Source organism: Muscardinus avellanarius (genome assembly GCF_963383645.1).
Source record: "Muscardinus avellanarius genome assembly, chromosome: 3".
In the NCBI taxonomy this organism is placed as follows: domain Eukaryota; kingdom Metazoa; phylum Chordata; class Mammalia; order Rodentia; family Gliridae; genus Muscardinus; species Muscardinus avellanarius.
Genome location: NC_137788.1, coordinates 34,070,755 through 34,091,963, shown reverse-complemented (window position 1 = coordinate 34,091,963; position 21,209 = coordinate 34,070,755). Strand labels below are relative to the sequence as shown.

The 21,209-nt window shown below is 57.0% G+C and overlaps 1 protein-coding gene across 4 annotated transcripts in view; it reads right to left on the bottom strand.

The window, feature by feature from the left end:
- KCNQ4 (potassium voltage-gated channel subfamily Q member 4) overlaps positions 1–20,942 on the bottom strand; it is a gene marked incomplete at both ends in the record, with an annotated part of 50,678 nt that extends 29,736 nt beyond the window's left edge. For all 4 annotated transcript variants that reach the window (XM_080693043.1, XM_080693044.1, XM_080693045.1 and 1 more), the window contains one exon: positions 20,629–20,942. In XM_080693043.1, coding sequence (XP_080549169.1) covers positions 20,629–20,942 — 314 coding nt within the window. The remainder of the gene's footprint in view (positions 1–20,628) is intronic.
- Positions 20,943–21,209: the final 267 nt, after the last annotated feature.

Here is a 21,209-nt window from a genome sequence, read left to right as displayed (position 1 = left end):
AACCCAGGTGCATTCTACCTTCAAGCTACAGCCCCAGCGTTCCCCCCCTCTTTATTATTAATTTTGGAACAGGGTCTCTCCAAGTTGCTGAGACTGGCCTCGAGTCTGCAATCCTCTGTCCCAGCCTCCCAAGCACTGGGATCACAGGTGTGTACCACCAAATTGGGCTCAATCAGATGCTTTCTGGTTGGAACCTCCATGGTAGGAACGGAACAAAGAGCCATAGAGGAGAGTGGCAGAGGCAGAGAGCCACAGGGTGAGACTGAATAGCCTGCATCTCATCTCCCTGTGCTGTGAATCCATACGTGTGCTCTGCCTTGAAGTCTTGACAGCATTCCCCCCTTTCCTCACCTCGGCTGTCTTCCACCTCCACAGGTCAGTCTTTCTTGTGCTGCTCAGTGGCCTCAGTCCCCCAGCATATGGGAGGTCGTGTCTTCTGGACAAGACATTTGATGAGTGCTATGGTTTGAATGTAGCACATGTATTGGAAGCTTGGTCCCTACTATGGCCATGTGAAGAACTGGTGGGACCTTTAAGAGATGGGGCCTGGTGGGAGGCTGTTAGGTCAGAGAAGATGTGCCTTGGAAGGGAATAACTAGTTCTCCTTGGACTTAAGTTTTTGGCTTCTTGTTCCACCATTTGGATCTGTCTCCTATGTGTTCCTGTGATTGTGATGTTATACACTATGAGACTTTTACCAGAGTTGAGTCAGTGCTGGCACCAGGTCCTTGAGCCTTCAGAATGATGAGCTAAATAAACCTCTTTTCTTTATAAAGTACCCAGCCACAGGCATTTTGTTATAGTAAAAGAAAACAGAAAAAGACAATAAATAATAGCCTCATCCTTCTCCCACCTGGACTGGCCCCAAACCCTCCAACTTGTTCTTTCTGTTTTCTTCAGCCATGCCAGCCAGACCGCCAACACAAGCTAAGGGGGAATGAGGAGGAAGAGGGAGCCATCTATCTCCGGGGGGCTGGCCAGCAGTGATGACTTCTCAAACAGGGAGCCATGATCCCTCCAAAACAAAAGGCCATCAAAGTGAAGGGGAACTAAGGGCTGGGATACAGGCAGCCAGGGTTTGAGAAATGTAAACAAAATGGCCAATAGAAACCCCCCTTGGCTTCTGAGCAACGTCATGTGCATTTGGACAGCCCAGTTTTACATACTGGGTTTGGCATAAGATTTCATTTGAACCGAGAGCTTCACCACTTTTCTAAAAAGTATAAAATCCACCAACTTGCAGGCTCAGGTCCAAGCTTCTTAGCATGGCTACAAGAAAGGCACTACCCACAGAGCCACCTTACTCTTCACCCCCAGGTGCCCAACCTGGAACTTGATACGCCATTAACATAGCTCTGTTCTCTACCACAGTTAACAGAGCTTGAGGACTTTTTGTTTCACCTTCTCACCTTTGCATGCTGTGCCTGCCCCTAACCAGACTGGGTTAGTGGGGAGCGCCACCTCATAATCCTTTAATCCCTCACCCCATCTCCATGCTCACCTCCACATGCAAAGGGCTGCTTGAGTAGCAGCCTCCCTCAGACCCAGGGGTCCTGTCCTCCTCACCTGGCATGACTGGTGCCTAGCCCAAACTGTTGCTGGGTAAGTTTCCTGAGAGAGGGTGCACCCCGTCCCCAGCGCCCTGCTGGCACCTCCTGGCACCACACAGGAAACCTCACTCATTCCATCCATTCATTCAGGAACCAACCAGGTACTCAACACTCACCTCGGGCCAGGCATATGCACACAGCCCGCCTTCAGGGAGCTTACATTTTTCGGGCTGAGGGTGCAAGGAGGATGGAAGAGACGTGAGTCAAGGCTCAAACTGTCGGGTGATGATGGAGAAAAGTTAAGGGGGAAAGGGGGACAGGGAACACCAGGGTAGGAGTGCGGGGCTGTTTTGTAGAGGATGGCCTGTGAAAGCAGCTCTGAGGAGGTGGCATTCCTGCGAAGGTGGAGGAGGGAGGGAACCATGTGGGCACTGGGGAAGAGGGAGCCAAGGAGAGGGAGACTCCAGTGCCTAAGACCTGAGCCAGAAGGCTGCCTGGTGTGGTCCAGAACCTTCAGGAAAGGAGCGGTCTCTACTCTGCCTTGTGAGCCAGGGGAGAGGAGGGGAGGGCAGAGAGGCCGAAGAGGGGAGCAGACCCCTCCTGGCTGCTGAGGACTGGGCCTTTACTCCAGGCGGCAGCAACTGAGAGCCAGGGGCAGCATGCTCTCGCCTATATTTGCAAAAGATCCCCCAGGCAGCAGAGGAGAGAACAGACCCGGGCTGTTTGTCCCACCTGGCGCTGGGAAGCTAATGGTACGATCCTAGCAGGAGGCGAGGTGACTTCTTCAAGGGGAAGTGGAGGTGGCAAGACGAGATCAGATACTGGTTATATTTTGGCCCTGAACAGTCCCTTAGAGATCCACCAATCCCCTCACTTATAGATGGGGAAACTGAGTCGCAGAGAAGGGCCAGCGTGCCTGTGATCATACAGCTGATCAGATACAGAGCTGGGCTGGGCCCCCGGATTTGCATGTTCCTAAGGCAATGTTCTTTTGACTTCTCCTCTTTCTGCCCCTCACTCCTATTTAAAAGTTCCCCTCATCCTGGGGCCAGGAAGGGCCCTCCCCCTGCCCTCCTGTGATGGGGTGCACTGGGCTTGAGGATTGCCAGTCCCCAGCTACCTGAGCCTCCCGGGGGTCAGGGTCACCTCTAAGGAGCCTTCTCTTCTCTGAATCAGCAGAACTTGCGCAGAGGGAGAAGGGGAGGGGAGGGAAGATTAAAACAGAGAAAAGAGCTTAGTCCTCACCACTTGGTTCTCAGTACTCCCAGAGCTGAGAGAGCACCAACAAGAGCTGACAGGGTGGAACAGGAGCTCCGGGGAGGGCAGGGCCCCCGGGGAGCTCAGGTGCCAGGACTGAGCCCAGCCAGGAGCTCTGCACACTCAGCCTGGGAGGACCCCAGCCGGCGGGGTGCAGGGGAGAGGTTTGTGGGTATGAAGCGGGAGGGGAGCTTCAATGCCTTTGCTACCGATAAGCAAAGTAACATGCAAACTCACCAGCCACACCTGGGGCAGCTGCTTACTGCAGCCCTGAGAGCCATGCTCCCGATGGGAACCCCAAATCCAGAACCAGCCAGACTGTGCCCAATGAGCCCTGAAAGCCAGGAAAGACTCGCGGTGTGTCCTTGGGCTAGGAGCTCAGCTACTCTGGGCCCGCTGGAAGTATGGTTGGGTCTTAAGTTGGAGGCTGGCAGATACTGCCTGAGGTTCCGGGGAGGGGAGGGCTGCCCAGCCTGCAGCTCCAGTGGATCGGGTCCTCTAAAAGGCAGGAGTCTGCTTGGTGGTTCTGAGAGGTGTCAGGATTGGGGGCAGCTGAAGGGGAAGCAGAAGGGTGTGGGCAGAGCTAGGTCCACAGGCCTTCTGTCCTCACTCTGCCATAAGACAGCTGAAGAGCTGGGAAACTGTCTCAGAGTCTTCGTCCGCGCCTCAGCAGAAGGAAGGAACTGCACCCTAAGGGGCTCTCTCCCGTCCATCTGGGGCTAGTCACTTCAGCTTCCCAACAGGAAGTAAAGATCTCAACAGCTCCTGAAGCTGCCAGTTCTGTAGGACTTCCAAGTTCTGGAATCTCCGAAGAGCGTCTTTTACATTCCATTTGCATGGAAAGTCTAGGAAGGACAAACTTGCCCATAAGTGGGTAATGATATGCAGGAGGGGGTCGAAATGGACCGAAACAGAACTCCCCATAATTCATCAACCACCGAAATGGTGCAGAGATCAGGAAAAGGGGCCGAGGTCTATCTCCGGTCCCGATGCCCACTCCACTTCTGAAGACGGATCCTGCATGTATCACCCCCAAGAACGGGGCTTGAACTCGGTTCTGCCTCTGCTGTGAGCCCTTGAGCAAGTGAACTGCCCCTCTCTAGGACTCAGTTTCCTCGTCTGTGTAATGGGGCCAGTGATCCCAGGTTCTGCAGTGTGAAGACGGGTCTGACCGACAAAGCCCACGTGCGGCCTGGGTTCACCTCGGGACACGGGAGGCCGACACCTTGGGACACCGGCGGGGCTCCTAGGAGGGAGGAAGCGGGCTCCTAGGGGACTCCCCCCCCCCCCACCCGCCACCTGGTGCCGGCCTTCTCTTCTGCGGCCAGCACTCGGGGTCGCCTCCGATCTCGGGTGGGCGGGGCGCTGGAGGGGCGTGTTCTCGGCGGGCGGGGCTCCGCCTCCTGGAGGGCGGGGCTTCGCCGGCAGCCGGCTCTGGGCGCGGGAGGGCGGCGCTGGGCTCGGGTTACCTCTCCGCCCGGCCCGGCTTCTTTTTCCGTTTCCAAATTAACAATTGAAAACGCGGCGGCCTGAAAGGCGAGCAGCGGGCCAAGCGGAAAGTGTGAAGGTGCCGCCGCGTCCCGAGGCCCGGGGTGGAGCGGGAGGAGGCCACACCCCGGCCGCCTGCGGCCTGCCCACTCACCAAGGCCGCCTCGGGGGACCCAGAGCCCGGGGACCCCAAGGCTCCTGAGTGAAGTCCTGGCCCGATCCAGCCCTGCTTCTGTCCTGGCCGGGGTCGCAGGACCCAGCGCCCAGGCTCAGGCCGTGCCAGCCCCCGAGGGGACAAGAGGGAGGGTAGTGGAGGGGGTGCGAGGGCTGGGTTTCCACTCTCAGGCTGAGTGCCCAGGAGGGGCAGGTGCCAGGCAGCACCTCGCAGCACCGTCCTCAAGGGCTCCCAGTGTCGGGTAGTTTCATGTGTGACCTCAAGCAAGTCATTGCACCTTGCTGAGACTCTGGAAAACGAGGAGGGGAGGGAAGGTACACCCACCAAACAGAGCTGAAATGTGAGGAATAAACTAAGATGTATGAGGCTGGACCATATGAACACAAGACATAACTGTTATTATCTTGTGTTGATAATGATAATGCGGGTCCTTGGCGGAGACCAAGGAGTTGCCCACCAGTGGGGAGCACTGCCGCTGAGCCCTCCCCCCCACCTCTCAGTGCCTCCCCAAAGACTCAGTTGACAGATTAAGAAACTTTGGTGCCTGCCTGTAATCCCAATACATGGGTGGCTGGGATAGAAGGATCACAGGTTCAAGGCCAGCCTCAGCAACTTAGCAAGACCCTGTTTCAAAATTTAAAAAATAAGTAAACAAAACAGAGCTGGGGGTTAGCTCAGAGGTAGAAAAAAGTCAAGGCCAGGAAGGTCCTTGGAAAAGGCTCACAGTCTGTCCAGAATGCGTGGAGAAAACCAGGTCCCTGCTCCTAAGCCTGTGCTCTTCCTACAAAGCGGGGCCGTCCTGGGCTTTGGGCAGCTGTCTGTTGCTCAGTGTCTGGGAGGCGGGTGCTGGCCAAGGGCAGCTGGAATGATGAGTGGTAATGGGAAGAATTCCTGTTCCCAGGCACCCAGGGACCGGCACAGGCACGGAGAGTCAGAGAGTAGATACTAGTGATAGACACGGCATCCCACTCCTCACAACACAAGCTCCATGAACACAGGGACGTTCTCTTGGCCACTACTCTCTCTTTCCAACACCTAGAACAAGACTCAGTGCAATGTAGGTTCTCAGTGAACATTTATTGGATGAATAAATGAATGAATGGATGAGAGAGGATTGAGTCAGCCAGGAAACGTCTCTCACCTGGTCCCCTGTGTGAAGGCGTCTGCTTTGGGGAGGATTAGGGTAAGGGTGAGGCTCCTCTCTTCCGGCCTGAGACCCAGGGCGGTGGAATAACAGGAGAAGCAATCATGAACTCACAAGAGGGGACAGGAGGCATTGTCCCCCAGGGCAGAGTTAAGATCACCTCTTCTTCCTAGCTCCCTCCTTCCCACTCCTGGCCCAGGACTCGGCCCCACGTGCACTCCCTCCAGCGGGCCTCTTCACTGTCCACCAGGAGACCAGCCCCACCACTCCACCTTGCCTTGCCACCTAGTGCCCCTCCCAACTGTCACATCCTTCAGTGGCTTCAGTTTCCATTGAGATCCAAGCTCCTTAGCCGTCCATGGAGGCCACACACGCCCCAGCGTCAGCCACCCCCTACTTCCCCAGGCCCTGTCCACTTCCACATGAGTGGCTCTCCTGGGACTCTCCTGGGGCTCCCCCTTCCATCTCAAGAATCCCTGACCTGCTTGGGGAAGAAGCATTTCTCTGGCCCCTGATTGGGATTCTAGCCCCCCCACCCCCAGAACCCTTGGGACCCCCTTATTGCTCTCTTCTTTGATAATCTCGGTGCTGAGGCTGTTTGACCCTCTTCACTGAGATCTGCCCTCTAGGGCAGGGCCAGTCTGACTCTTGCAGGGCCCCCAGGCTGGCCCAAGTGGATGCTCAGACAGTGAACATATTTCTATCATCAAGACCCAGGGCCTCATATGAGACAAGCTGGTCATCCAGAGACTCACGGTGCCCAGTCCCTGGAGAGGTACATGCAGGCCTACTGCTGGGGACCCCCAATTGATAGGGAGCTGGACCCTCAACTCAGGTCGCTCAGCTCCGGTAGACTGAGGAACCAGACCAGGCTGGAGAAGGAGAGGGAGTCCTGGTATAAATAACCGTGGGGGGCCGGGATGTTTCGGCTGTCTCCCAGGCTACGGTTGTGTTTACTGCCCGCAAGGGGGGGCCATGGCCCACACATTTGCCTCCCTGACTTGTAGCCAAATTTCTCCAGGAAGGGATGGCCCAGGGTTAGCCCCAAAGACTAAACTCCACACCCCAACGAATCGTCTGCCCCAACGTGGGCCCTAACTCCCCCAACATCACCCCGTCCTTCAGCTCCAAATGCTGCACAGCTCTGTACCTCAATCAGCCCCCTAAAGCCCCAGCATTTGCCCCATAAGTTCTAATTCTGCCCAAATAGTAGGAGGGTGGGGCACAGGCGAAGGGCACAGGAAGGCCCGAAGCAGAGAGCTGAGTGTGTTCCAGGGATCTGAGCTGAGGCCACTGGGCACGGGGCAGGGACAGACCTCTCCCACGGCCCTGGCCAAGACAGAGGGAGGGCATCGGCCTCGGATTAGAAGTGCAAATCCCTCCCCAGCACTGGCCATCCCATGCCTGTCATGTGGAGGGCATTAGATAGCCAGACCCCTAATGGGAAGGGCTGGCAGGTTCCCTACTGGTCATGCCACACGAGTCCTCCTCCCTGGCCAGCCAGGTCCATGGAAAGAACGTTTGGCACTGGAGGGCAAGTGGAGAGGCCCCTTACCCCACAGGGCAGCAGCTGCAGCCAGGCTGAGCACATGGCACGGGGGTTGGTGTGAGCTGAATTCCAGCCAGCAGGTCAGCCCAGCCTAACACACACACACACACACACACACATAGACACACACACACACACACACACACACACACACACATCCCTGGCCCCGCTGCCCAAGGGGTCTGGCTTGGGACACCAGCTAATCCGCACAGGAAGCGCAGACACAGAACAGAGTCCATCAGGGTCTGGACAGTCACCTGCACACTCGGCTCCAGCCCCATCACAGCCACTTTTCAGGTGAATGACCTGGACCAAGTCACCTCTCCTTTCCGGACCTCAGTGTAAAATGGTGTGGTAATATCCACTCCAGGGCTATTAGGGGAATTCAGTTAACAATAATTAAACCCCACAATGGGCCAGGTGTGCTTCAAAGGACTTTATGGGCTTAAAACGGGAGGGACCTCCTTCCTAGTATAAGGGAACATTTTGGACCCACTGGCTAAGGCTCCAAGAGGTTATGAAACCTGCCCAAGACCACCCAGAGGAGACTTGAGCCCAGGCCAACCATGGTGAGGTTCTGCAGAAAGGCCGTCATTGCTATTTACTAACGTTGGGAACCCCTAAGACTGCGCTGAGCCTGGGTTCCGGTCTGGGCCCATCACTGACCTGAGTTTAGTCCCTGCCCCATTTGGAACCTCAGTTTCCCCATCAGTAGAATGCCAGGGCTGAGTGAGAACGGTGATTTCCATTGAGCAGAGAGGAGAGAGGGATGGAGGAACTGGGGTTGGTGAGCGACTGACCGCTCTCCAGAGTACCCGCCATCATCTGAGTCAGATCCCTGGATGCTCCCTGAGGTTATGCTAAGCCCCTTCTCTAGAGACCCCCCTCAGGGTCTGCACACCCTCCCTGCTTCCAGGAGCTCAGCACACAAGCCTCACCGCAGGCCAGGGTTTGCATAAGCCGCAGAGCTTGGGGCTGCAGGCCAGACTGGGGTGGCCAGGCCCCAGGCAGGGCAAGGGACAGCCAGGGAGGAGGAACTCAGGGGTCTAGTCCTGCGGAGAAGGCAGAGGGAAAGAAGGCTGTGTGGGACGGCAGCCTGGGACTCCCTGCAGGCCCATCTTCCACCATCTTCCTCTCCGTCCAAGAGAGCAGTTTCTAAAACTCCGCCCAGCCTCCCGGCCCCCAGTCCCTTCTCAAGGCCTTCCCCAGGAAGTCGCAGCTCCTCAGCCTGCTGCTCTCCCCACACCAGCCCCGCTCACACCCCAGCTTCTTCTCTGGACACCGCTGGTGTCCTCCAGGCGCTCATTCTCTGCCTTCCTGCTGTCCTTCAGCCTCGCCTCTTGGTCTTTGTCCCGGCTGGTCCCTCTGCTGGAACTCGCTCCCCCCATCCTTCACGTCTCCGGGTAGCCTCTTCCTCTGGGAAGCCTTACCCACTGCACCTAGTTTGGGGCTGTGTTTGGCTGCTCTGTGCTGGGCTCCCATGAGCTACTGTGCTGCCCTGGGACAGTGCCGCTCATCACCCTGCCTGGTAACTGGCAACCTTCGGGCCCAGGTCCCCTAGGGAGCCAGGAAGTCTGATTCACTGCTCTGTCCCCAGCATCTGGCACAGGCCCTGCCCCACAGAGACCACCAGTGATGCTTCCCAAATGAGCGGACGAGAGGGAAGGAATGAGTCCCCAGCAAGAATGGGGTGGGAACAGGACCTGGAGCCCCAGGCCGAGCCTCTCCTCCTAGCATCCCACCAGAGCAGGCAGACGCAGCCAGGGCGAGCTAGGGGGGTGAGAACCCAGCCAGTAGAGCTGGGCTTCTGGGGCTTCAGTCCTGCTCTGCCCCGACATCCACGTAAGCTACTTAGCCAACCTCTCTGTGTCTCAACCTCCTCATCTAAAAAAATCTGTGTTTGTTGACAGGCCAAGTGAGAGAAGGCAACGCACTCTCGTGCTAACGCACATTTGCTGTGATTCTCTTTACTGTTACTGAGGGCCAGAGCAGAGCAGCAGGTTGAGCCACAGGGAGGAGGGGACTGCTGGAAGCCGCCCAGCAGGACCCTGTCTCTTGCCTTCTGACCCAACCTGAGCCTGCTGCAGGCCTGTGAGCTGCCCCTGCCCTGGCACAGCACAGGGGCCTCGCACACCCAGCCTGCACTCAGAAAACTCCTGTCGCACTTACTGTTGTGACAAGGCACGTGCTTAACCTGCACCCTTGCAGTGTCCTCTTCCAAACAATGGGGACAATGACAATACCTACCTCCTAAGGCTCCTGGAAAGATTCAGTGAAGTACTAGGCAGAAAATACTTACCACAATACCTGCTATAGATTAGCCTATAAATCTTACTACTAAATGCCAGGCCCTGTGCTGAGAATGCCCACCAAGCCTGGCTCCTAGAAAGTACCATTTTCTCAGAGTTGCCCAGGCCTCACCAGGATACATCTCTGAGCTGCCATCCTGGGGCTCCCGAGGAAAAGAAGAGCCAATCTGGGTGACCTGCTCTAAGGATATACTAAAACCATCACACCCCCTGCTCTCCAGAATATTTTGTAATTTACGAAGCATTGATACAGGAAAAACCCTTGAGTTGGGCATGTGGCAACTGTCATTCTATGTGGGAGGAAGAGCTCAGAGAGGTTGGGTCACCTGCCTGGTGTCACACAGCCTCCAGGAAGTAGAGACCGGAGCCAAACTCAGTGCTCCTGATTCTGGCTGGCCCTCTCTCCCACCACAGCCCCCAGCCCAGTATTGGGAAGGAGCCTGGGCTGGTCCTAGAGAGCAGGGTCTGAGGCTCCTTTGTTCCCTAATCCCTCCACCCACCCACCCGCAGATTCCTTGCTCACTGGCCCCACAGCTGGGGAGGGAGGGGCCGGGATGGTGCCCAGGCTCAGGGATTTCACACACTGGTAAAATTGCCCAAAATACTTTGAGGACTGTGTGAGGCTGTCAACTTTTTATTTTGCCAAGTAAGGATATATTTTTTTAAATTCCCAGCCCATCATTTTATAAAAGACATAATCTCAGACCAAAAGGCAGTCCTTTAAATGGAATAAATTTAGCTTTATGAAAAAGTCATCACGTTGTCCTTATTTTCCTGTGTTTTGCCTTAGGCCACTGAAAACCACCCCGGGCTTGCTGATCCATCTGAAAACCACTGGAGGCTGGGCTCAGGAGCCACACAGACTTGAGTTCGAGTCTGGGCCCTGCCATGAGCAAGCTACGTAATTTAGTATACTTATTTTGCTTCTCTGAGCCTTGTTTTCCTATCTGCAAAATGGGAATAATAATAGTGCCAGCCACATACAGGGCCTGGAAGACCTAGCACTCCCTCAGAAGAGATCAGTCAAGCCCTGGCTCCCACCCAGCGTCCCCACCTATTGCCACCTACTCCCCACAGGCCAAAGCCCAGCTCCATGGCCTGGTGAGAGGCCTGGCCCAGGGTGGACTCCCAGATTCCCCAGATCCTCGGGAGAGGGACTTTGAGAGTCCTGCCCCGAAGCCTTTGCCCTAGCTGTTTCCTCCCCTGAAGCACATGCTCCTGAGCTAAATACCATAAGAGCTCCCAGCACACAGGGCGCCCAGGGGTCCTCACTCCTCTTCTCTACTGGCAAAGCCCTTCTCCTCCTTACAACCAGCCACTGTCATTCGGTCACTCATTTCCAACCTGGTGCCCTGCGTGCTGCTCAACCCCACCCACCCAGTCACACGAGCCAATGTGGAAGAACCTACAACCCAGGGTGGGCCCTCTCCCCCACCCAGGGAAGGTGTGCCTAAGAGCAGGGGTGCAACTCAGAGGTAGAGTGCTTGCCTAACTTGCTCAAGGCCCTGGGTTCTATCCTCAGCACTGCAAAATGAAACAGAGGAGCAAAGAAAGAAAGCAAAGCATAGAAGGGAGAGCAGCCGGGTGCAGCGCCAGGGATGCAGACTGTGGCCAGGGCATAGTGTGAGGCTAGGGCGAGGCCAGGGCGGAGCAGGCAGAGGGCAGCAGGACAGACCCAGGGACCCACCCCCGCCCCCAAATGGCTGCAGTTGTGAACGCCAACGTAGAGAACCTGCCCCCCACGTCATCTGCCTGGTGTGCAAGGACCTGACGACACTGACCACCCACCCACCTGATGGCATCAAGGTCTCCCCTAACGAGGAGGGCCTCAGCGGCCTGCAGGCCACCACAGAGGGCCCTGAGGGACCCATATGCTGGAGGTCTGTTGAGCACACAACTCCTGCAGGGAAGGATTTCCCTGCCTCCCCACCTGAGGGCTACTTCCTGACCAAGACCTTCTGCCCAAATGTGGGTGCCAACGGTGAGATCTGTCAGCGTGCTCAAGAGGGACTGGACGGCGGAGCTGGGTATCCTCCATGTGCTACTGACCATCAAGTGCCTGCTGATCCATCCTAACCCTGTGTCTGCACTCGATGAGGAGGCGGGCCGCCTGCTCCTGGAGAACCACGAGGACTCACAGAGATCCACAGAAACCCAAGGCAGTGCAGGGCGCCTAGCAGGGCTGAGACTGGGCGGGCCCTGGCCAGTGACCGCGTGGCTCCCGGGGGCCCAGGAGCAGCTGAGGATCCCATGGCCAAGAAGCACGCCAGCAAGCGCGACAAGAAGCTAGCAGTCAAGGAAAAGACAGACAAGAAGCGGGCCCTGCCGAGGCAGCGGCAGCGCTGTACTGGGCTCCTCCTTCAGCCCTGGCCCCACTCCCTCAGGCACCCTCCCCCCACTCTAAGTTATTCAAATTATGGCTGGGGAGGGGGAAGGCATGGGCAAACTGGGACCTCGATTTGTTTTTCTAAATAAAGTTGGAAAAGCAAAAAAAAGAAAGAGAGAAAGAGAGGAAAAAAGGAAGGAAGGAAAGAAGGAAGGAAGGGGGAAAGGGGGGGGGCACAAAAAAGGCCCCAGAGCCCTGGGGAGGCAGATTGGTGAATGATTCAGATCAAACGCTACCTCTAACACGTAGCCACATTAACCTTGGACAAGTAATTTAACTTCTTTATGCCCTAATCACTTATCTAGATTTTTTTTTCCTTCAAGAGAAAATACATAGGAAGCTGGGGTACAGTGGCACACACTTATAATCCCAGCTACTTGGAAGCTCGAGACAGGAGGAGCGCAGGTTGGAGACCAGCCTGGGCAACTTAGTTAAGACCCTATTTCAAAACAATACAAGCAGAGCTGGAAGTGTAGCTCGGAGGTAGAACTACCCCTGGAATGCTGATCTCAAACCTGCAACCCTCCAGTCTTTGCTTCTCCAGTCCTGGGACTGCCAAGTGTGCAACCCTGCCTCAGTTTACCACTCCTATCAATTAAGCTTCATCCGCAGGCAATCAGATCCCTTCTTCTGGCCTCAGTTTCCCTACCTGTGAAGTGAAGCTGTGTATCTGCTGGAACTCTGATGTCTGATAGCAGGATGGATGGGCAGAGGGGTGAGGGGGGAAGCCTATTCCTGACCTGCTGGTCCTGCCCCCAGGAGAGGAAGTTCCTACACCCTCACTGTGCCCAGGGGCTGGTCTCAGCAGAAGGTGGCAGTCAGGCCAAACAGGCAGGAGCAGAGGCACCCAGGATTGTGCTGACAAAGCTGCTCCCTCCCTCCCTCCTTCTCTCCCTACCCTTCCCCTCCTGGGGGACAGCGGAGCCCAGCAAAAATAAACCCAAAGACAGTAACCCGGACAGGCCTGAGGATCCCAGGGAAGAGCAGCAAGGAAGAAAGGGCTTAGGAGATACAGTCTGTAACCTGCCCCCCCCAGGCCCACTCCAAAGCCAGTGGATTCTGATATGACCCCACCAAAAGCTGGGCTCAAAGACAGCAGGCATCTACCCTGCGTTCCCCATTACTGTGGAGAAGAGGTGCCATCCTTTTGCTTGATATGGGCAATTAGAGTAAATCTTGTCCAGTCCTGCTACATAGGGGTCTCCAGGTTTTGGAAAGACTACCTCAGAGAATCTCACCCACCTCTTGGTTACTGGACAGTCTTTCTGCTCTCTGGCCTTTGTCCCTTCTGCTTCAGTGAGGATCAAACTCCATTACCCACCTGCTTGGACTAGGTGTCTCAGGAGTCAGGAGGGTATGTCCTGAGGTTTTCCTCTAGCCCCTAGGCAGGAGAACCGCTCCAGCCACTATTTCCCAAACCTCCGGCAGGGAAGGAAAAGGGAAGACTGTCTGTGCTCCCTGCTCTCTGTCCTCCCTCTCCCGAGTGCCACCCACGGATTCCCAGCCCAATTAGTCTGCTGCCTGGGGCTGGCCCTCCTGCTCCTCACCACCCCAGGTGCCAACCTCCAGGGCAGACGGATCCTGCCCTAGGGATACAGCTACCCAGAGACCCTGGAGTCCTGAGGGGTCTCTGGGGGCTCCAGCCTCTCCCCATCCCCTGAGAGCCCCCTTTGAGGGCAAGCAGCCTCTCTGGTTCCCTCCAAGTGTGACCCTGTCCTCTGATGGGTACCAGGAGAAAGCTCTGGAAGACAAGTCCCCATGCCCTACAAAACCCCAGGTCCGGTCACTTGTGCAGCATGGCTCCTGCCGGGCAGCCCTGTGTGAGCCTTTCTTCTCATGCCCCTTTTACAGAAAGGGCTACTGAGACTCAGGGCGAGGGTGGGGCTGGGCACACCTTCCCAGAGAGTGTTGACACCTCTGTGTCTCCTTTGGATTCCCTGCCCTCATTCCCCGAAGCAATTTTCTTTCCCATCTTGGTACTGAGGATTAAACTCAGGGTGTTCTAGCTCTGAGATACACCCCCAGCCTTTTTTTTTTTTTTTTCAACACTGGGGATGGAACCCAGGTACATTCTACCGAGCTACACCCCAGCCCTATTTTTTATTCTTTATTTTAAAACAGGGTCCCACTGAGTTGCAAAGGGCCTAAGTAGCTGAGGCTGTCCAGAAACAGCGATCCTCCTCTCTTGGCCTCCCAAATGCTGTTATTACAAGCGTGTAAGCCACCATGCCCGGCTTTTATTTTTATTTTTTTGGAAGCAGGGTCTCACTAAGTTGCTGAGGCTAGCCTTGAACCTGTGATCCTCCTGTCTCAGCCTCCTGAGTTCTAGGATTACCAGTGTGTGTCACCATACCTGGCTTCCCTGAGGCGATTTGCTCAGGAGAGAGTGGGAGATGGCCCTCTTCCCCTGGGGCCGGAGTCATCGGAGTGCCAGGGCTCTACTTCCAACCCTCCCAGGACCAGGTTAGCTGCCAGGGTTTGACGACAGGCCCAACCCTCTGGTGCATAATGACACTCTGCCACACACCCTGCAACCACACATGCACGGCTCCCTGCACCTCTAGGAGAGGAGAGTACAGAGGCCAGTGGTCCCTTGGGCTCCTCAGCCTCCTCACAGCCTACCCCTGAGCCCCCAGACAGGACTCTGGTCTCCACGCCTGGAATAGCACTGATGTTCTTTAGCTATGCTTGTCAAATGAAGGAAGAAACCAATCAGTGTGTGTCCTAGGGACCTAGGTTGGGTCCTGGTGCCTCCATTAACTAGCTGTGAGACCATGGTCACAAGGATGACGTCCCCTCACCCAGCCTCAAGTTCCTCAAGTGTGATATAACAGCCGGGAGGGATCAGTGAGCCAACATAAGTAAAAGGCTCAGACGGAGGTGTGGGGTGCGGTGGCACATGCCTGTGGTCCCAGCTATCCCTACTCAGAAGACCAGAGTAGGAGGATCACTTGAGCCCAGGAGATAGAGGTGGCCTGGACAATACTGAGGCATCCCAATGTCTAGCCCTGGTAGATGCTCCATAGAGGGCCACAAAGACACATCATCAGGTTCCCCACGGAGAGCCACTCACGCCCATGGCCCAGGCGAACCCAGCACCTCCAGACATGCTCCTGGTGCTGAGCAGGGACCCCTGGCAGACCACTCCCCAGAGGCGGAGAACCATGACAGTCGATAAGAACAACACAGCAACAATAGCAATCGCAGTGACACCAGGGGAAACATTTGTACCCAGCACGGTGTTTGCTGCCTTCTCTCCTCCAGCCCTCACAGTTCTAGGGACAGGAATTATCCTGATTTTTCATATGAGAAGTTTACAAGAGGTTAAGTAACTTGCCCAAGGACACAAGCCTGCTAAGGGTACACCAGAAATGAACCTAAATCTGCCAGTCTCAAGCCCATGCTCCCCGCAGGACAAATCTGCCAGTCTCAAGCCCATGCTCCCCGCAGGGGAAATGAGAAGACCACTCTGCTCCCCTAGCCCCGCTCCCCCCAGGTGAGACCATTAGAATTCCCTGGGAGCCCCTAGCACACAGAGGACCCAACCTCCCCAAAGACCCACACGGGGCAGAGGAGAAAGGGGCAGAACATCTCCAGCTGCTGCTGGCCCGGGAGGTTCCTTGCACTACTCCTTTGGGGGCAGGCTCAGGCTACAGAGCCTTCTCTCCCTGCTCTCCAGCAGTTTCAGCACCTTTGATGGCTCAGAGAACCTTAAATTAATCACCCACTCAAAGTGCTGCCATCAGCCCAAGAATAACCACTTCTTGAAGCATTCCCAGCTCCAACATTCCAAGAATACAAGCTTCCGCAGCAACAGGAATTGAAGTCAGACATCCAGCAGGGCTTCCTCAATGGACAGAAGGAATGTTCTATAGAGTTGGGGAGGAGTAGACAGACCATGAGGGATCTAGCCTGACCCTAAGAGACTCAGCAAGGAGGGAGGAAAGGGACACAAGGAGTAAAAGGAGGAGGAGGAAAGTGACTTAGGAATAGGATGGTCCCTCCTCTCTTCCCCTCCTTACAAAAGGCCAAACAATGGGACTGGGGGGAAAAAAAAACCCAGCAACACACACACACACACACACACACACACACACACACACACACACACTGTGGGTCACCCTCTACGACCTTCCCAATTACAATGCAAAGTCCTTAGAGCATCAGTCTCTCACCAGCTGAGATGAGGACCTTTGTCATCTGAAGTCCTGATCGGGGAGGCAGGGGCTTGTGTTCCTAGCTCGGTCCTACCATTGCCTCGCTATTTATGGCCCTGGATGAGTACTAGTCCCTTTCTGTGCCTTGGCTCATCAAGCAATACACTGCAGGGTTGGCTGGAAGGAGCTCAGGGAACCCTCCAGGAGAAGCAGAGGCCAGCAAGGTTCTAGAAAGCCAGCCACCCCACTCCTACCCGGTCCTATGCCGAGGCTGCCCTCCAAGGTGGCTGCACAAATACACAGACTGGGAAGGGTGCCTGCATGTGTGGATAGGCAGAGACGAAACCTCCATTGGTGGAGCCAGCTCAGGTCTGCCCTGGGGCGCCGGCTGCAGCCACAGGCTCAGGTGTGTCTATGGGGTGGGTGGAAAGGTAGCAGCAGCTCTGCACTGCTCCCTTTGCCTCGGAGGTAGCCGCACATGCACTTGTGCTGTCTGTGGGCCTGCTTGGGTTGCCATGAGTGTGCGCAGAGACATCCAGGTGGGCCTGTGCCAGGAATGTGCATGGACATGCACTGGTGCAGCTGGGCAATTTCCACAAAATGCGATCACTGCCCCATCCCGGCTGCGCTGTGGTGAGAGATGGAAGCCTCGGAGGTATGCTGGGTGCTGGGGACAGACAGACGAAACAGGTCCTGGCTGAGGCCGAGGTGCAGAGGGCGACTCACTCTCCCACTTTTCCTAAGCAGCCTTTCTGGAGTCTGTCACCCCATCTGTCAAATGGGGGGCGATTTCAGGGGCCACCTCCAAGGCCTGCGGAAGGTCACCACGAGTGGTTTATGAGCACTGCACATGGTGCCCAGCATCAAGAGGGTGCTGTATACACAGTCAGGAATTTCAGTTCAATGTCCAAGGCTCACGCCAGGCTGCAGCAGGAGCAGAGGAAGCAGTCCTGAACAGGGAGTTGGGAGTCTTGGGGTCTGGCCCTCTGCATCTGCCATCAACTGACCATGTGACTTTGGTCCCCAGAGCCTTAGTTTTCTCAGAAGCAAAATGGGGCTGTCAAAATGTGGGGACAGTCCTGGAGGGGAGGACTGAGGGTGCTGGGTACCATTTTCCGGGGTTATACCCAACCCAGGTGATGTTCAATGTTTAGGGTGGTGTGGGCATCTGGGGCTAGGAGCCCGCCATTCCCGGGAGCTGCTGCCACCTCCTCCCTTCCCCATTCCCACAGCTTCTGACCCCAGGGACAAGGCTGAGGGAGGATGTTTACAGAGTGTAAACCTTCACATAGAGAAAGTTTGCTAGCAGCTGGGGGCGGGGAGAACAGGCAAGCATCTCCCAGTGGCTTGGGAAGCAAGGCCGGGTCATGGGGCCTCGCTCTACACCAGCCCATATGGCCCTCAGACTTCAAGGGAGGTCAATGTGGCTTTCAAGAGGGTGCCAAAGGGGTGAGCTTCCCCACCAGGGATCCTGAAGCAGGATGAGCAGTGATGGGTATTCTGTTTTGTTTTGTTTTGGGTGGTACTGGGGATTAAACCTAGAGGCATTCTACCTCTGAGCTACACCCCTAACTTTACATTTTTATCTTGAAACAGGGTCTTACTAGGTTGATGAGAGTTTCACTACTTGCTGAGGCTGTCCTCAAACCTGCGAGGACACGTTTATCTTAGCCTCCCAAGTACTGGGATTAAAGTATACTGGGATTGAGGGGTACTTTTTAACATGCCTAGAGCAGGGTCCAGGGAGGGCTGAGGCTGATACCAGGGCTGGAGCATGGTGTGGGGGGATTAGTGGCAGGATCAAGGCCTGAAGAGTTTGAGGAGTCCAGTGACCACTCGATTCTGGATCTCAACGGGGAGAAGATAGGGGTTGGCGGTTGAAGCTTCTCAGAGCTGTCACTGCTGGTCGGAAAAGTCAACTCAGTCTTGTCCTCCATGTGATCCCTCAGCCCTAGGTGCCAGCAAAGGTGTGGGTTGTGCTTGGGGCCAAGAGGGGCCTGGCTGCCAGGTGTGCGAGAGGTGTTGAGCCTCTTCCTAAGCCTCCTCTGTCAGGCTCTTTGGCAGGGGGCTCCTGCCATGGCCCGCATCTCTGGGAAGGGGCAATCCTAGCTGACTGTACCCATTAATCCCTGGCTTGGGCTGACTTTGAGGGAGATTGGAGAAGAGGGAGAAGGGGGGGCGGATTAGAAGTCCAACAGCAGGAAGCACTTCTTGGCAGGAACACACAAGACCCTGCAGTGAGTGGCTGAGAAACCCCACATCTGGAGCTCCTCAAGAACAGGAGAGACTTCTGTGTGGGCCCCCTCCTCCAGCCCCAATAATAACAACCATCCCTCATGCTCAGACAGGCCCTTGAAGCTCACCACACTCCTTCCCATCCATTACCTCATCCAAGAGGGACGCCTGCAAGGTTGGGGTCTCCACCTGCTTTGACGACCAGCAGATCAAAAGCTCAGAGAGGCCCAGTGATCTGCACAAAGTCACAGAGCACCCAAGAGGTGGGATTCCTGGGTCCCTCGGACCCCTTTGATCTCTAAGATGCATACCAGTCCCCTGAGATCCCTAAACATCCGGACATTTTTACACCACATTTCCTCCCCCTGAGCTCCAAGAAATGCCTGGGCCTTGGGACAAGCACTTGGAGACAAGTGCTCAGGACGAGCATGCCCCTGACCAGGGCATTCCTGGCATCTGGAAAGGACAGGATGTGGGGCAAAGGTGTCAGCCAATTTAGCTCCTGGAGAGGAAGGAAGGCCCTTTCAGAAGAGGTGATGACGGTGGCTGGCCAGGGAGTAGGTGGCAGACCCTTTACCTCCAGTGACCCTCAGGGGAGCTGAGAGGCCAGGCCTAAGGGGCTAAGGAGCCCCACTCAGAGCTGGTTGATTTCCCTGGGCCCAACCATGCCGTAGAAAAGCCCCTGCCAGGAAGAGCCCGGAGGGCACGGCACCGTGCCTTGTGGGGCTCAGGCTCCTTGGGCACCTGAGGGAGCTGCCCTGCAGTCACTTCCCTGATGCTGGGGTTCGAACCCAGGCCTCATGCATGCTAAGGAGGTGCTGTGCTGCTGAGCTACAACCCAGGCCTCATGCATTCACTCTTTGAGCAGTCCCAGCCCCTCACCCTCAACGCCATCAGCACTGAACTACATTACTCCACGGATCTGTATTAACAAATATTCATCCCAGGCCCCCCAGGGCGCTGGGTGGTGAGCTGCTCCTAACCCTTAACCTGGACCCAATGCCTGACTTCATGTGCTGAGCTATCTCAATTCTGCCCCTGGCCCAGCCCAGCAGGGATCACTGCACAAGGTCCAGGCTGCCACCCCCAGGCACTGAATACCCGAGGAAGTTCTCTTCCTCCCTCCTTTCCTGTGTGCCGCTTCCCTGCTCCTTCACCTTTGAACTTCTGTGGACCAAGTTCAGATGAGGCGGGGAGGGCAAGCAGGCAAGAGGACAGACAGACACACAGATAACTGGACAGGTCAACAGAAGGATGGAGAGAGACCAGCGGGAGCCTGCCGGACAGTTCGGTGGAGAGGTGAACAGACAGGCCAACTCACATACAGGTGGAAACTCAGCTGGCAGAGCGACAGCCAGACAAAAAGGACTGATGGACAGTCAGGTGTATAATCAAGGGGGCACCCAGGAGACCCCAAGACTGGGGTCCTCAACACTGGCAGTGGTGAGAGGAATTAATAGTTGCACATTTTCCGGGGACCGGAGGTCTCAGTCGGGCACCTCCGAGCATCCTAGCGCCAGGCCGGGCCCTTTAACTGATATCCATCCAGCCTCTCATGTTCCCTGCTGGGCCAGGCTGTCCCCCAAGACGAGCACGGAGCTGCCAAAATTCACTCTTCACATCCAAGAGGGGTCAGTGTTTTTGAAAGTTGTAGGAGCCTGGCGAGGGGAGGCGGGGCATTCAGCGTCAGTGTTTCCAAACCTACCCCTCTCCTCTTTCTTTTTCCCTCCCGCCCAGAGCCAGGCCTAGTGCGGCCAGCCAGGAGGCAGGCGAGCTGGGCCCAGCGGCAGGGCAGACAGGACAGCCTGCTGCTGCTGCTGGAAAGTTGAGGGTGGAGAGCAAGACTGCTGAAAACACAGATAAAGTCCGACACAGCACGCGGGCTTGTCAGGACAGGGGACCCCTGAACAGCTAGGACAGGGGCCAGCGCCCTGGGGAGGGGGTGTCCCCGGAGAGGAGCATCTCCAGAGAGCTAGGTGGGAGCCCGCCATAGCTCAGCGCTGGGGAAGAAGTGACGGAAAGTGTGGAGGCCTCTTGGCCAAGGGACACAGAAAGGCAGAGGGCTGACGAGGGAAAGGGAGCCCCACGTCAGTGGCTCCAGACTTTACCAGTGGAGAAGACGCTGGGTGTGGGGAGTACCGTGCCCGGGAGTACTCGGGACAGACAGCGGAGGCGAATGAGGAGTAGAGCAGGAGGAGGTCAGACGCGAGGGCAAGCAGGGAGTGGGACCGGGGGGTGGGAGTTGGGATCGTCGGGGGATCAGAACCCGCGCTCGGGCCTGGGCGGGCGGCGGGCAGGGGCGCGGGAGGCGGGGTCGCGGAGCCCGGCGGCGCGGGGGCCGAGCGGGGCCCGCCAAGGGGCGCGGGTGGCCAACTCACATGAAGACGTGGTAGACGAAGGCCCAGCCGCGGGGCCGCTCCAGCACATTGTAGACCCAGTTCTGCAGGCGGCGGTAGCGCTTGTGCGCGGCGGAGGAGCGCTGGCCGCAGGCGGAGCCCGAGCCCGAGCCCGGCCCAGGGAGGGGCGCGCCCGGCGGCAGGGGGCTGCCCAGGAGGCCGAGGCGGCGCGGGGAGCCGCCCCCGCCCGCCTCGCCCCGCTCGCTCTGCACGGCCGTGAGCGCCACGAGCTCGGCGCGGGGGGCGTCCCCGGGCGGGGGGCCCAGGCCGAGGCGGCGCGGGGGGGCCTCGGCCATGGGCGGCGCCGGCGGGTCGGGGCCGGGGTCGGCGCTGCGCTCAGCGGCGCATGGCTCGAGCCGGCGCGGGCGGCGGGCTAGGGGCCGGGCCGGGGCCGCGCCGGGGCCGGGGGCGGGCGCGCGGAGCCTGGGGGCCGCCGGAGCCCGCACTGACCGCCCGCTTCCCCGGCGACTGGGGCGGCTCTTTCCGACTCCAACTCTCTTATTACGCGCTCCATGCCGCTCGGCTTTCCACCTGCCGCCGGCGCGCGCTCACATGTCAGCCGC